This window comes from Diabrotica undecimpunctata, chromosome 7 (genome assembly GCF_040954645.1).
Source record: "Diabrotica undecimpunctata isolate CICGRU chromosome 7, icDiaUnde3, whole genome shotgun sequence".
NCBI classification, from domain to species: domain Eukaryota; kingdom Metazoa; phylum Arthropoda; class Insecta; order Coleoptera; family Chrysomelidae; genus Diabrotica; species Diabrotica undecimpunctata.
The window spans coordinates 157,927,736-157,945,628 of record NC_092809.1 but is presented as its reverse complement, the minus strand read 5'-3'; the positions used below and the strand labels follow the sequence as shown (position 1 = coordinate 157,945,628).

Here is a 17,893-nt window from a genome sequence, read left to right as displayed (position 1 = left end):
TTGGACAAATGCTCATAAAAAAGTACCAACAGAATTGATTGTTGAAGAACATGGTTGGGAGTTTGAGGATGAAACATAAATTCAAATTATTTAGTGGACCTCAGATGCCAGAATCAGTTCGAGAAGTAGTGATTGAAAATGAAACAGATAATGAATGTGATATTATTGAAAGTAAGAGTGACGAAGATGATGAATGTGATGACATCAGTGAGAGTAAGAAAAATGACGAAGTTTTTAAAGTTTTTCTAAATTTTTTTTTCTTATCGGAAAAATCGTTTGAAAATTTTTGGAAAAAAATCATGGTATAACTGACAGAAAATCGAAAGGATTCTACAAATTAGATTTTACCTCAAAAAATTACGAAAATTTTCATTTATGGAAATTTTTTTGGAAAATTTTGAGGAAAACTCTACTTGACGCTTTTCAGAATAGTAACAGAAGTGAGCATACAAATTTTCAAATCAATCGGTATAAAAATATCATAATAAAATCAGTTTGAAAATTGTTACCGAGACCTAAAATGCGCAGGCAAGTGGTACATTTGACCCCGTTTTGTGGCTCTCTGTACCAACCCAGCTGTCCGCCCTTTTATATTTAGAGTTTTTAGGGGCTAAATAATGAGCCATGAAAATGGCGGACATATTACTTATCGTTAATTTTTCTCCAAAAAATTGCAACCTCACCCCTGTCCGCCACCCCTTATGTATCCACTCTCGCGTCCGCCCTTTGGGATTTCGTCTAGTTATACCAAGATCTTACTCTGGGCAAATGTTCAGCCATATTATCGATCGTTAATTTTTCCGACTTAAATGACAACTTCATCCCTGTATAGCCACCCCCTGTACCACGAGGGGCGTCCGCCTGTAAGGCAAAGTCTTAACCCAGTTACAATGAATATATTCCAATAGAGAAATGTCATATTACTGATCAGTTCAAAATTTCGGCTCTATCTCTCCGACTATTAGGCAAGCTCCTCTTTCCTTTAAAGGAGACAGATAGTTGAACGATATTTTATACAATGTCTATCACCGGGTATGGATTTATTTTTGTCCAAGTTTTATATTGGTCCACTATTTCAAATGCAGTTCAAACAGACATATATTAAATTGTATGTTCCGTTTTAAATTGGTTCAATCTGTATGTATTTTTGCATGATGTCAATTTAAATTGTTCTTTTAAAGTCATCCATACTTTTGGTAAATAACATAGTAGAATATTAACAATATTTTTCGTTGGTACTAAAACATATTAAAATCCACTATGAGAATAACAACCGAGTAGGCAAGAGGTCTAATCTTATAAACATTTATCCACTTTTTATATGAGATCAAACCGTTTACTAAACACTTTTATTTTTGTTTTATTTCAAAAGCAATAAGTTAGCGATATATATGTAGATACTACCAGCGTGTTTACAAAACGGTTTTTATCAGTATTCGTATCATTGCTTAGATTAATATGTTATTTTTGCTGCGATTTTTAAAGCATTGTACTAAATATAATAATGATTTTAATTTTACGTAAATATTTTCAAAATTGTTACAATTATTAAAATAAAAAGAAATGTTAAATTGTTAGGTCAAGTAACCTTAGAAAATTAAATATTTTCTTTGTCGTAAATTATCTCTACAATAACAATTTAAATTGGTGCATATAAAATTCAGTCTGGAATAACAAAAATATTTAAAAGTGACCTTCAAAATATAAAGAAATTAGTTATAATTTATAAAATACCTTAAAATTATACATGTTTATTAAGGTTTGCACAAAAATAAAACAAAGAGGAAGGAAAAGACAGTTAAGATTTTATTTCACGTATAGGGAGCTTGCGCATCCGTTTATACGTATTTCAGCCCAATAGGCATCATCAGAACGGCTTTCGCAAGCGCTCTGAACGTGAAATAATTCTTCTCTGTCTTAGGAAGCAACTATAACGTGGCTTCGTATAGACGCAATGTAGCGACATCTGATAATAAAATCGTAGACTAATTTTCGAAACCAAATTCAAGAATTCCGCTTTAATGTGTGCCTTCTAAGAATTGCAAGGCAAAAACAGACGTTGATAAAGGTGTTAAGAGAGACATGGGGAATCTAAAACTTGCATTCCACAACATATCTTTTCAACTAAGCAAAATTCTTAGCGAATTGGTTTCTAGTACTCGTACAGAGTATATCGAAATAACAAGGAAAAGACAGTTAAGATTTTATTTCACGTATAGGGAGCTTGCGCATCCGTTTATACGTATTTCAGCCCAATAGGCATCATCAGAACGGCTTTCGCAAGAGCTCTGAACGTGAAATAATTCTTCTCTGTCTTAGGAAGCAACTATAACATGGCTTCGTATAGACGCAATGTAGCGACATCTGATAATAAAATCGTAGACTAATTTTCGAAACCAAATTCAAGAATTCCGCTTTAATCTGTGCCTTCTAAGAATTGCAAGGCAAAAACAGACGTTGATAAAGGTGTTAAGAGAGACATGGGGAATCTAAAACTTGCATTCCACAACATATCTTTTCAACTAAGCAAAATTCTTAGCGAATTGGTTTCTAGTACTCGTACAGAGTATATCGAAATAACAAGGAAAAGACAGTTAAGATTTTATTTCACGTATAGGGAGCTTGCGCATCCGTTTATACGTATTTCAGCCCAATAGGCATCATCAGAACGGCTTTCGCAAGAGCTCTGAACGTGAAATAATTCTTCTCTGTCTTAGGAAGCAACTATAACATGGCTTCGTATAGACGCAATGTAGCGACATCTGATAATAAAATCGTAGACTAATTTTCGAAACCAAATTCAAGAATTCCGCTTTAATCTGTGCCTTCTAAGAATTGCAAGGCAAAAACAGACGTTGATAAAGGTGTTAAGAGAGACATGGGGAATCTAAAACTTGCATTCCACAACATATCTTTTCAACTAAGCAAAATTCTTAGCGAATTGGTTTCTAGTACTCGTACAGAGTATATCGAAATAACAAGAAAAAGACAGTTAAGATTTTATTTCACGTATAGGGAGCTTGCGCATCCGTTTATACGTATTTCAGCCCAATAGGCATCATCAGAACGGCTTTCGCAAGCGCTCTGAACGTGAAATAATTCTTCTCTGTCTTAGGAAGCAACTATAACATGGCTTCGTATAGACGCAATGTAGCGACATCTGATAATAAAATCGTAGACTAATTTTCGAAACCAAATTCAAGAATTCCGCTTTAATATGTGCCTTCTAAGAATTGCAAGGCAAAAACAGACGTTGATAAAGGTGTTAAGAGAGACATGGGGAATCTAAAACTTGCATTCCACAACATATCTTTTCAACTAAGCAAAATTCTTAGCGAATTGGTTTCTAGTACTCGTACAGAGTATATCGAAATAACAAGGAAAAGACAGTTAAGATTTTATTTCACGTATAGGGAGCTTGCGCATCCGTTTATACGTATTTCAGCCCAATAGGCATCATCAGAACGGCTTTCGCAAGAGCTCTGAACGTGAAATAATTCTTCTCTGTCTTAGGAAGCAACTATAACATGGCTTCGTATAGACGCAATGTAGCGACATCTGATAATAAAATCGTAGACTAATTTTCGAAACCAAATTCAAGAATTCCGCTTTAATCTGTGCCTTCTAAGAATTGCAAGGCAAAAACAGACGTTGATAAAAGTGTTAAGAGAGACATGGGGAATCTAAAACTTGCATTCCACAACATATCTTTTCAACTAAGCAAAATTCTTAGCGAATTGGTTTCTAGTACTCGTACAGAGTATATCGAAATAACAAGGAAAAGACAGTTAAGATTTTATTTCACGTATAGGGAGCTTGCGCATCCGTTTATACGTATTTCAGCCCAATAGGCATCATCAGAACGGCTTTCGCAAGCGCTCTGAGCGTGAAATAATTCTTCTCTGTCTTAGGAAGCAACTATAACATGGCTTCGTATAGACGCAATGTAGCGACATCTGATAATAAAATCGTAGACTAATTTTCGAAACCAAATTCAAGAATTCCGCTTTAATCTGTGCCTTCTAAGAATTGCAAGGCAAAAACAGACGTTGATAAAGGTGTTAAGAGAGACATGGGGAATCTAAAACTTACATTCCACAACATATCTTTTCAACTAAGCAAAATTTTTAGCGAATTGGTTTCTAGTACTCGTACAGAGTATATCGAAATAACCTTTATCAACGTCTGTTTTTGCCTTGCAATTCTTAGAAGGCACAGATTAAAGCGGAATTCTTGAATTTGGTTTCGAAAATTAGTCTACGATTTTATTATCAGATGTCGCTACATTGCGTCTATACGAAGCCATGTTATAGTTGCTTCCTAAGACAGAGAAGAATTATTTCATGTTCAGAGCGCTTGCGAAAGCCGTTCTGATGATGCCTATTGGGCTGAAATACGTATAAACGGATGCGCAAGCTCCCTATACGTGAAATAAAATCTTAACTGTCTTTTCCTTGTTATTTCGATATACTCTGTACGAGTACTAGAAACCAATTCGCTAAGAATTTTGCTTAGTTGAAAAGATATGTTGTGGAATGCAAGTTTTAGATTCCCCATGTCTCTCTTAACACCTTTATCAACGTCTGTTTTTGCCTTGCAATTCTTAGAAGGCACAGATTAAAGCGGAATTCTTGAATTTGGTTTCGAAAATTAAAACAAAGAGGGTTTAGAGATCAATTTTCCATATTTAAGATCAATCTGTTAGTCAACCAGCGCCTAATATGTATACTTAGTTACCAATCAGAGCGACGGAGGGCTGGTGAGAATTATTTAAATTTAACGACTTTTTCGTCTGGAAATGTAGGGAGTATTATAATATTAATATTAGGATTTCATGTTATGTCAGTCGAATTTGCACCATCAACTAAACCGTATTGAAATAAAACTAACTTTAAAGCCACAAACTAGTGTATTTTACACGAAAGTAATTTTTTATACTTGAAATTTAATTTTTTTATTATTTCGAATCCTAAAAATCCTTTCGAAACTTAAGCCAAAAAACAAAAATAACCATATACAAAACCCTTATACAACCAGTGTTGACATATGGGTCGGAGGCATGGACCATTTCCAAGGCAGATGAAAATCTCCTGCTTATGTTTGAAAGAAGGATCCTGAGAAGAATATTTGGTGGCATCTGTGAAAATGGTGTTTGGAGAAGGAGGTACAACTACGAGATATATCACAGATATAAACATATATTTGGTGGTAAAGACGTAGTATCCTTTATAAAAATAGGAAGACTAAGATAGGCAGGACATCTGGCAAGATCACAGCAGAAGAACCCTCCTAGAAGAATCCTTATGTCACAACCTGTGGAAAGTAGAAAAAGGGGTAGACCAAAACTCAGATGGAGGGATGGTGTAGATGAGGATGGTAGACAAATAGGCTTAGCAAACTGGCAACAGTTGGCAATGGATAGAACTGACTGGCGTAATAGACTTGGGAAGGTCGAGGCTCTTTTATAGGGCTGTAGCACCAATGATGATGATGATTATTTCGAATCCAGAAAACTCCGTGGAAAGTAAATTGATTGACTTCTCAAACCTAACATTTGTCGTCCGTGTCAGAATTTATAAATGATTGTGCTTGAAAGTTAGTTGTTTTCGCTTATTATAGTGCAAACTTTTTTCCAGTTAATAATTTTGTTTTTGTCATCGGTCAAAGTAAACGTTTTTAAGCGAAAAATGGAATCAGAAAAAAAAACACAGAATGGTGCTTTTTAGTGCATTTACGAAAGTTGCTAATGTTTTGGAAGGCTTGTTAGCCTAACTGGTGGATACTCGACCCTGGTAGAAAATTAGCTTACAGTGGAAACTTTTAGTAGTAAAGTAAATTGAGCTTTATGAAGTATAAAGTGTGGTACTTGAAAGTATGTTCAAAGAAGCTTCTGAAGAAGAGGTAATTAGTGAGATGAAAGCAGAGAATAAATACAGTGCAGTACTTAAACCTAAGTACAAATATGATGACTTCCCCTACAGAAGAACCGTTGAACACTATAAGAGAAAAACAATAGAATATATCATCATCATATAACGGGGGTCCTACGGCGATTGCCGCTTCCCGCATTTCAGCCTCCATCTTTTCCTATCTCTCCAATCTCCCTCTTCTAAGCCTCTAGATTGCATTGTTTTTGTAATTTCTCTTCTCCAGGAATTTGGCGGTCTTCCCCTTTTCCTTCTTTCTGGCGGAACATACATTAAGGCTTTCTTTGGCCACCGCTCCTCCTCCATTCTCATCACGTGACCATACCATTGTAATTGCCTTCCTTGTATTCTATACAATATATAACTACTAACAATACAATACAATACAATATATAACTACTCCAAAAACAATCAATAAGAGAACTATACAAACAAAGTCTAGACCAAAAATTAATAGAATTCAGACACGACAACATCGAAGAAATATACGAGCATATAAAGGCGAGTATAAAACAAGCAGCATTCGAAGACCTTGGAGAGAAAGAACATATAACAAATAAACAGCACTATTATGAAATAAATGAACCAACAAAAATAATAATTGAAGAAAAAAAGCAACTATACAGAAAATGGCTGAATAGAAACAACAATGAGAACTGCCATAAAAGCAATCAATAATAGGAAAGCACCGGGACCTGGAGACATCTCACCTGAGCTTATAAAGAACGGCTCCAAAAAATTACACCGGATAATAAAATTGATATTTCAGAAAGCCATAAATAGAGAACAGCTCCCAAAGGAATGGACGGAGGCATATATGACATCTATATTTAAGAAGGGATATAGAAAACGATGCGAAAATTACAGAGGAATAAGCGAAATATTATCAATAGGAAGATTATATGGGAATATACTGCAAGAAAAGATAGAGCAAGCGATAAAAGGCAAAATCGAGTAGGATCAGGCAGGCTTCACGGCAGGAAGATCATGCATAGATCACATATACACACTGGAACAACTGTTGGAAATGAAAAAAACAAAAAATAGAGATATACATTTGGTATTTGTGGACCTGAGAAAGGCGTATGACTCTGTACCAAAGTCAGAACTATGGGAGGCAATGTACAAATTAGAAATACAGACGGAACTCATAGAAGCTACAAAAGCTCTGTATAAAGAAAATAGAGAGCAAAAAACAAAAAGCGAAGGCATTAGAGTACCGGTACAAAACGAATACCTATATATGTTAAGCTTTGGAGACGATCAAGTAGTGATTGCACAAGACCAAGAAGACCGTTACATGATTAAAAAACTACAAGAAGAATATACCAAGGCTGGCCTAGATATTAACCTCGCGAATACAGAGAACCTATCTATATGTAAAGAAGACATAGAAGATCTACAGATTGACGACAACGTAACAATCAATGGAAAGGATAAATTCAAATACTTGGGGTTAGTTAAAAACAAAGGAAGAAATTAAGCAAAGTTTAGGATAAACAAGAATAGCAACCCGACAACTTTACTCAGTATGGTGGGATAGACAGCTAAATATGAAGACAAAAACACAAATTTATAAAACATTAGTGCGAAGTATTATGACATATGGGGCTGAAAATTGGATTATAAACAAGAAAAACAGCAAGACCATGCAACAATGGAAAACTAGGACAACAATAGATAGATACACAAACTTAAGGAGAGAGGAAAAACGCATACACCGAAAAAAGAAACAAGACTCGGAAAATGACATATTAGAACGGCTCGAAAGCCATATGAGTCACGGAGAAACAAGAAAGTTTTATCATCAAATAATTATTATAAGAAAAGAATTCAAACCAAGAATCAACTATTGTAATGACAAGGAAGGTAGTTTACTTACCAACAAAGAGGATATCCTGCTACGATGGGTATAGCACTTTCGAGAGTTGCTGGAAGGGGAACCTGCTAACAATATAGAGCTGGAATACGGTAATGAGGAACTCGTGGAACCCCCCTCGGTAGATGAAGTAAAAATATTTATAGAAAAACTAAGGAACCACAAATTCCCAGGCAGCGATGGCATCCCAGCAGAGTTATTTAAGCACGGTGGAGAGCAGCTTACCAAGGTGATGCGAGAAATTGTTTGTAAAATTTGGTCTGAGGAGCAAATGCCTGAAGAATGGAGCTTAGGCTTAATTTACCCGTTACACAAAAAGAGAAACCAATTCGAATGCAATAATTACCGCGGAATTACTCTTCTAAATACAGCATACAAGATATTGTCAAACATTTTGCACGAGAGATTAAAGCCTTATACCGAAACGTTTCTAGGAGAATATCAGGTATGATTGAGGCGTGGACGTTCAACCATTAACCAGATTTTTACACTACGACAGATCCTCGAAAAAGCGCAAGAGTTTATCATAGATATGTATCATATTTATGTCGATTTTAAAGCGGCATATGACAATGTCTTAAGACTAAGTCTTTACAACGCTATGAATAAGTTAGGAATTCCAAAAAACTCATATGTTTGATAAAAGTGACACTGTCAACCCCATTTGAAATACATAGGTGGTTAAGGCAGGGAGATGTGCTGACGTGTCAACTTTTTAATGTCGCGTTAGAAAAAGTTGTACGAGACGCTAATTTAAATAGCAGGGGAACAATATTTAATAGATCAGTCCAAATTCTAGCATATGCAGACGACGTAGACATTATAACAAAAATCAGGGCGAGAACTGCGGAAATCCTAACCGAGCTAGTAGCAGCAGCAGAACGAATGGGACTACATATAAATCAAAATAAAACCAAATTCATGGCGACTAACACAAACACAAGAGCTGGAAATAGCAGTCAAAGAGTTCATATATTTAGGGACATCGGTTAACCCCAATAATAACACATCTGAGGAAATAAAAAGGCGAATAATATTTGCAAACAGGTATTATCATGGTCTATCAAAGTACGTAGCTAACAAACGTCTGTCTCAAAAAACTTGTATAAGGCTTTTTAGAACACTGATAGTCCCCGTTCTGACGTATGGATCAGACGAATGAACGCTAACTAAACAGATGAATCCGCTCTGTCGATTTTTGAAAAAAAGATATTCTGAGCGGTCTGTGAGAACGGAATATGGAGGCGTAGATATAACTTTGAACTGCAGAATATCTACAAGCATAGGTTTGGTGGTAAAGATATTACCACTATAATTAAGCGAAACCGCCTGCAGTGGGCAGGACATGTAGCCAGGGCCCCTGAATCGAACATGATAAAAAAAGATTCTAACAGCGCAATCCGTGGGAATGAGAAGACGGGATAGACCAAAGCTGAGGTGGATGGACGGGGTAACACAAGATGCCGAGAAGATGGCAGTCGGCAACTGGAAAATTCAAGCAATAAACAGAACAGAATGGCGTAGAAAGCTTGAGAAGGTCGAGGCCCTCTAAGCTGTAGCACCAAGATGATGATGATGAATTTTTTTCTTTAAAACTTTTGTTTAGTGATTTTAGTAATTTTCAAAATTTACTTTATTTAGTAATATAAAATAGAATTTATTTATTATTTTTAATCATTTTCATATCAATAAATAATTTAGTCGAAAAACGATGTGTAATCGCCAAGATTGTTGAGAAGGTTCACAACCTTGTTATTGTTGACAACCTTGTCAACAATTTTGGTGGTTATACACACCGTTTTTCAACTAAATTAGTTAATAATCTCTTTTGAGAACGATTTCCGCAACGGAAATCGAAACGTCAAATTTTTTTAGGGAAAATGTAATTGCCATTACAATCAATTGTGGGTTATTCCCATAAAAACTTAGATATACCACAAGAAATCAGTTTAAAAAAAATAAAAGAGAGTTTTCCACTGATAAGAATACTTATTTAATCCTTAAATGCTAATCTTATGTGGGAAATCGTAAATTTTATATTAAGTATAAAATTACCTCGACGGTCGCTGCTGGTATCACAACCCAGCGATAAGTTGTGCAGAATCCTTGACTTAAATAGTGACAACTGGTTTGAAGAGTTTGAACAGTTTTTTTTGCTATTTGTCTTTTCTAAATATTTGTACGTGGAAGGAAAGGTAATTATTTTTAAATATTTTTTTTTATTTCAAATATATTTAAGCTTTTAAATATACTTCATCTATCGCCTTTATTATAATAATCCTGCAGAACACTTTTGGTGTATAATCTTTGCGATTCGGTGTTTAATCCGAAGCTTATCATTCTTAAATCTTTTGTGATACAATAATTACTGGTCTTTTTTTCTTATTAGTATATTATATTCTTTCTTTAGATTTAATTCACTTCAAACTTAATATTTTCTTTAGTTGTGGAAAATGTGTTACGCAAATTTATAGGTAAAAAATTATTTGTTATGCTTTAATTTTAAATTTTTAATAATGATAATTTGGTCAGTTTTGAAACAAATGAATTTAACTTATATATATGATATTAGGGATTATTAGTCGAAATTTATTTAAAAGTTCATTAAAATAAATCAAAGTTATTAAACTCGTCTTATTTTAACATGCGCCGTTTTAATTTACATAATAATTCACATAATACACCGTGGATACAATTATATATAAGGTACAATTACATATTATAATATCGTCGGTATACTGCGAAAACCAGGTAAATGTCGGAATACCGAAATCGAGAAAAAACGTTTTTAAAGTTTAGTTTTTTATTGTGAATAAAGCAGTCAGCCTGTTTTTGATATTAGGTATTCTAGTGAAAGATGCATATATCTTAAATGATATTCTATCATTAGTTTGAAAAAGTTAAATCACCTATCTGACTAATCCTAAATTTAAGTTGGAAATGCTATCATTTACCTGGTTTTACCTGTAAATCTAAATAAATCAATTACTCTTCAAATAACATATTTAACACAAATATAATAAACCAAGTATAATATTTTCCAGTTTTGTGATCGAGATATGAGGCTTTTACTAGGTAATAGCAATGTTTTAAGGTATTAGTCGATATTTATGACATTTAACTGGTTTTCCCTGAAAATTTTGTTAACATCTGTGTGTAGTTATAGTTATTATTTATATGAATGATAGGCAGTTTTATAGAAAAAATCAAATTTATTTCGAATATAATAATAACAATATTATTATTATGAGGCTTCCTCGTCCGATTCGTCATTGAAAGCAGGCTCTGGCAAGATGTCTGTTACATCATTTCCCGTTTTCAAATTACGATATCACCCGTGATATTCCTCTGGTATCACTCCCTTATCCCATAGCTGTACCAAATCTCTCTTTTTTGCTATGCTAATTGGCAAATGTGCATCATAAAGTCGTTTAAGTTCTTCAAGATTGCTTGTATTAGTTGATAACTTGGCGTGCTTTTTTCTTTTTGACTGCCGTGCAGTATCAGTAAGGAAATAATTGAAGCTTGTTGACATGTCATAATTAAAATAGATTCTGTTTGTCTCTCCTTTCACGCATCTTATTATTTTTATCTTCAACCACATTATTTTTTCGCTGTTTTGGTCTTTTGTCCGGTTTTTAATCAAAGTGTGTAACAAATTTTTTAAATCATCAAAATCGTAGTATTTAACTTCTTTACATTTGTATGGTTCTATACATCCTTTTTATCATCAACCTTGATATTTTTAGTTCCTCTTGCATTTTGAAAAACAGACAAGTAATCTGGCATCGCATAGATAGATCTGTGTTTTTTAGAGGTTTCGATATTACTCTGCATAGAGTAAACTTTCATATAGGAATGTCCAGACTCTAAAAATTTGTGTTCAATAATATTTAAATGGTCTATGTTTTGATCATCCCATAATAGTAAGGCTGCAATATGCTGATTACGATTCTGTCTTCTGCAGGTATCAGAAAATAAACTTTATTTCACTTACATATTCTGGAACACATTTTGATAAGTAGTGGAGTATAATGCATCTTATTTCAGAACTTCCTTGTCTACCGTTAATTTCTGACCAGTCAAAACAGTAAGCTACATTTGGTAATGCGGCTTCATATACACACAAATTGTAGATACATAATTTTCGAGAATAATATAGTTTTTCAGTCAATCCACTTGGAATCTGTAGTACGGCCTGTAGATCGAAAGTAATTGAAACAAAATCCCGTTGTTCATTAGATCTTTTCTTATCATTTTGTTTTTTAAGATTGCATACTTCTTTTCTTCTCTGATGTTCTCTGTAACTGTCTTCTAAATCCGATTTGTCAGTTGGATTAGCCCTATCATATTTATTACAAACTAAACATTGATTTTTTTTAGCAACAAAAAAGCTTAAATTATAGTCGTTAGAAAATATTCTTTGATATGTAATTTCGCTAACACCTTCCAGTTTCTTCTGCTCAGTCATTTATAAAAAGTTGGTACATTTTTCTTATACTTAAATTTTTGTCCAAATATCTACGCTTTGAACTTTGGCGAATATAATGTGGGCCCATGGTTGGAAAAGACTCAATATGAGCCTTCACGATTTTCCGGGTTTTACTGCTTGTTTTATTTGGCGGTGTATGCTTGCCTCTTTTATCCGTATTTGCATAACAGCCTAGAATATCAGTTTTTCTTACAACATCCTGTATTAACGACGCTGATATACAAAGTGTCTTACACAAAAATTTCTCACATACCTGTGTGTCTTAACCATTCAAAGAAAAGTAACACTTTTTGGAAAATGCACGTGGTTTTTTAAACTTCAACGAACTGCAACGACTCTCTTTGGTGGCTCCGTTTTAATACGTGCAATAAGAAAATGTTTCAGGCCTACATATTCTAACTTTCAATAATCACGACATAGTCTTTGTCTGTAATCTTCGCTGAAATAATTGGCACATTTGTAAAAGCACTCTGAACAATTAACTGGTTTTGGCAATTTTGCTGGTCTATGGTCTTTTTTTTATCTCATAAGGCAAACCCTCAGCACGCCTCCTTTTTGCGACATTTATTACCCAATCTTTGGGGTTAACTTTTCTCTGACGTTTTAGTGGACGTACGTCTTTCCATACTTTGTCAAGAAGTAGATTTAATATCCAACTAGCTATTTCAGTTGACACTAAATTGTTCGTGGGTGCACCTATTTCAGTATCTTTTTTTCTCATCATTTAGGCTATCAAAGACAGCTGTGCGTAAATCATATAGACTTCCTAGAGAGAGCGATCCCTCTTCACTTGGCTGATATGTGGGGTCTACATCTGAAAAGTCACTACCAAAAATGGATTCCATCATTGAAACTATATTGTTCTCAGAATCATCAAGAATTGAACTGCTGTCTTCAGTTATTCTATCTGTGTATGTGTTATAAAGATCATTTATGGGTTTAGCTTAGTAACCATTTCTAAATTTTAACTCAACCCGTTTTCAGGTAGAATGAAGTAAGTGTACTTAAAGGTTTTTACTAGTCGATATGAAAGAGAAATTTTAATAAATCATACACGTAAAATGTATTAATGACACTTATCACCTTTTTACTGAATATGGTTTGCAGTAGTAGAAATATATTGTTGTCCGGCATAATAACATATGTGGGCTTACTTTGTTTTACATGCAACAGAACTTTAATTTTATGGAAGTAAGTAGCGATATATTGTTTTATTTGAAAATGAAAAGTTGATTAGGTGTACTTATTTGTTTATCACACAAATTATCTGCTGAATGGTAAGTCGTATCATTTATTGGGTTTTACCTGTATGTAGAGCGGAAAAACCTGAGAATTTTGGTATACTTAACTCAATATTTTAAAATTTGTCATTTATCTGGTTTTCGCAGTATACCGACGATATACTATAGTTATATATTATTTAGTAAGTTTTCTAGCTTCAGGAACTGGATAGCTGTGATGACTTGACTCTGGTTCGATAATATATCTGTGATGTCGCCCTTAAATAAATTTAAATTATATTTAACCAAAGTTTAAATGCATATTTAAACCATTCACTTCTTGTATGGTTTTATTTTTTATAGATTAATAAAGCCCTGCATATTTAAAGCTTAACTGTTATAGGATTTTAGTTTATATGTTTATAATTCTATAAATCTTCTAATTGGTGTGCTGAAAAGTTGTGTAATATTCAATTTTTTCTTCTCGATTTTTGCTAGTTGCTCCTCTGATTTTTCATTATATTGGAAACCAATTTGCAATTTTTTGAAGTTTGTAAAAAAATTAATAATGTAAATTTTAAATATTAATAGATTTTCTTTTATTCGTTGTCAAGAATCAAAGTCAAACATGATTGGGCGAATGAAACCATACGTCCCAAACACACACACACAATTTGCAATTATTTAAGTTTTGTCCTAAAGCTATGTTCTTGTGTAATTTTTATATTAACTACTACCTTTAATAGAGATAAAGCATAATAAGAATTAAACAGATTTTACATTTAACTTTTTAGTTTCCAACTGGGAAAATGTTTTTAAAAGACAAATAACCAACTTCTTGATTGCACTCGAGAACCACCAACGATTTAACCCTCAACTAGTGACGTAATATAATCTTGATATAAACGGTGACGTGGGGTCTAACCGTACCCCAACCTTTTAAACTCATAAAAAACCATTAATTTTTTGTATAATACCTGTGCAGTGTTTGTATACTGCAATCTTGTCACAAATGATCAATTATCACAGCAAGTACCTAAATCTAGGGGCTTACTCTTATTTTATCTATTAACTTATGCACTTTAACTAAAATGTGCACATTACAGCACTATGCTCTGCTTTTTACACTTAACTGTTACACATTTACACTAACTCAAATGGTTTTGTCCTTATGAGTCTTCTCTTTAGTTCAGTGTTGTCAAGAAGCTGGATTGCCTCGACATTCACATGACTGGTCTTCTCGTGACTTGCTGCTGTTCTCTTGATTACTTCGGTCACAGCTTCCATACCCAGGTCCTGGTAAAGGTTGCTGTTACGGATATACCAAGGAGCATCAACAATGTTCCTCAGTACTTTTTTTTTGAAATCTCTGGATAATGAGATTACTAGCTTTGGTACAGTCCCAGAGTTGGCACTCATATATCCATACTTGCCTCAGTCTTCTTCTTCTTTGAATGCCTCTCCTATCGGAGATTGGATATCATTAGGGCGATTCTAATTTTATTTACTGCTGTTTTGAATAATTCGTTAGTGGTACAGCCAAACCACTCTCTTAAATTTCTCATCCAGGACATTCTTCTACGGCCTGGATTTCTGCGTCCTTGGATTTTTCCTTGCATTATATTTTGTAGGAATGTGTACTTTTGTCCTCTCATCAGGTGGCCAAAGTTCTGTTTTGTCGATATCTTTTATTTCCATCTTATCTTCATTTTTTTATTTCTGCCTTTTTAAAGCCAGTCTTTCATTTGTCCATTTCATTATTTCTTCTATCATATCATCAGTAAAAATACATCGCCAAACACGTGTTGGATTTTGTCTCTAAACAGGGTCTCTAAGACCAGGTAAATGACTTAGAAAATCAATTGCTTGGGTTTTGCTGCTCGTTTTCTGCGCAGGCTACATCGACCATTTGTAGCGATTTCAAACTTAATATTTTATTTATTAATGGAAAATGAGAAATGTGCAAATTTACACTAAATTCTAGATATTTATAGCTAGATAATTCTACCATGTTATGATTTAAATTCAAAAGAATTTGGTCACTTTTGAAAACAAATAATTTTTACTTACATATGACCTTCTTCGTCTTCTTTCTTCTTGTATGTAGGCTTTAAAGCCTGTTTCTTCTTCAATATTAGCCTCCTAAATTGTTTAAATTATCGCACTATCTTTTTCTTGGTCTGCCAATACTTCTTCGTCCATTTATCTCATGCTATTCACAATAGCCTATCCTCTACCATTCTACTAATGTGTTCGTTCCACTCCTGTTTCCGTTTTATCACCCATCCATTTATGTCTTTTATATTACATATTCTTCTTATGTTTTCACTTCTCTTCCTATCCAACAGACTTTTCTCTGATATTCGTCGGAGTATTTTCATCTCTGTTGTTTCCAGTAGTCGTCTCGTTTTAAATGTGTCAGGTGTTGTCTACGCCATGTATGTTAATTTAGGTCTAATTGCTGCTTCATAAATTTTTGTTTTTGTGGCTTGTCTTAGGTGTTTGTTCTTCCAGATTGTGTCATTAAGAGATTCCACCGCTTTACTTGCCTTTAAGTTTTGTTGTCGTATTTCTTCTTCAACATCTCCGTAACTAGTTATATCTATTCCCAGATGGGAATTTTACCTTGAACCAGTAAGGAACGTGGCTTCCTGCTTTATTATTTTCCGATCAATTTTGATTTTACATCGTAGTGGGTGTTTAAATGTTATCATGCATTTGGTTTTTTCTGCTGATATTATCATATTGTATTTCTTGGCTGTTGTATTGAAGATATGTGTTAATCTTTGGAGCTCGTTTTCTGTCTAGGCGATTAATGCGGCGTCGTCTGCATTACATAATATTTGAATTTCTTTGTTTCCTATTCTGTAACCATGACCTTTACGTACTGCTTGTATTATTTCGTTCATTATTATATTAAAGAAAAGTGGGCTTAACAAGCCACCCTGTCTGACACTGCTTTGTACTGGTATTCAGTGTGTTAGTTTTGCATTTATCTTTGCCTGTATTCGATTATGAAAGTAGATGTTTTCGATGGTTTGTATAATATTCATTGGTATGTTTTTTTTATACAGTAGATGTAAGACGTATTCGACTTGGATGCGATCGAAAGCCTTTTTCATGTCTTTAAAACATAGATATGCTGGTTTATTGTACTTGATGGCCTTTTCTGTGATTTGTCTTAGTATAAATACGGCATCTACGCAGGATCTTCCTGCTCTGAATCCTTGGATCATTTGATAAGTTGTTAGTTTATTGATTTTGTTGGTTAGGACTTTTGTGCCAAGCTTACATGCAGTGTTCAGTAGATTTATATATCTATAATTGTTGGGGTAAAATAGAGAAATTCAAACTGAAGAAATAAAAAGAAGAAGAAAGTTAGCTTGGGCAGCACTCGGTAAACTGAACTATATACTCAGAAATCAACAAATTCAATTACATCTTAGATCTAAAGTTTTTGATGCATGCATTATTCCGATATTAACTTATGCGGCACAAACATGGACAATCACAAAAAAGAATATGAATATACTTAGAGTCACTCAACACGCGATGGAAAGAGCAATGCTAGGTATATCACTTAAGGACAAGAAAACAAACACATGGATAAGACAGAAAACCAAAGTCACCGATGTGGTGCAAAAATCATTAAAGTTGAAATGGGAATACGCTGGACATGTAGCTAGGAGCGATCTAAACAAATGGCACAGATCAATTTTAACCTGGAGACCATACCAACACAAAAGACCCAAAGGCAGACCTCCTATGAGATGGACAGATGATCTGAAAAGGACTGCCAGGAAAAATTGGCTACAAGTAGCGTACAATAAAAAACAATGGAAAGGAAGACTTGAAGAGGCCTATGTTCAGATGTGGACGTGAATGGCTAGACGAAGAAGAAGAAGAAGAAGAAGATATATATATATATATATATATATATAATCAAATTTATCAGATTTTAATTAAAGTTCGAAAAGTCCGAATAGCTATGATGATTGCCGACCTCCGCCGCGGAGATGGCACTTGAAGAAGAAGAATCAAAGTTTAAATACATGTTTAAAACATTTACTTTTTTTTATATTTTTAACAGGTTAATAACTTAAAGCTTAACTTTTATAGTATTTTAGTTTAAATTTTTATATAAATCTATATATCTTCTGATTAGTGTATTGAAAAGTTGTGTAATGTTCGATTTTTTTCTATCTCTTTTTTTCCTAGTTGGTCATCTGCTTTCTCGTTACATTGAAGACCAATCTGCAATTATTTTAGTTTTATCCTGAAGCTATGTTCGTGTATAATGTTTATAGTATCTTTAATAGAGATAAAGCACAATTAGAATTAAATAGATTTTAAATTGACCGTCTCAGCTTCCAAG

The 17,893-nt window shown here is 33.8% G+C and overlaps 1 protein-coding gene across 1 annotated transcript in view; it reads left to right on the top strand.

Annotated features, from left to right (window-relative positions):
• Positions 1–9,806: 9,806 nt before the first annotated feature.
• LOC140446080 (cytochrome P450 6k1-like) overlaps positions 9,807–17,893 on the top strand; it is a 41,329-nt gene continuing 33,242 nt past the window's right edge. Inside the window, exon 1 of the mRNA XM_072538604.1 lies at positions 9,807–10,001. Coding sequence (XP_072394705.1) covers positions 9,822–10,001 — 180 coding nt within the window. The 5' untranslated portion in view covers positions 9,807–9,821. The remainder of the gene's footprint in view (positions 10,002–17,893) is intronic.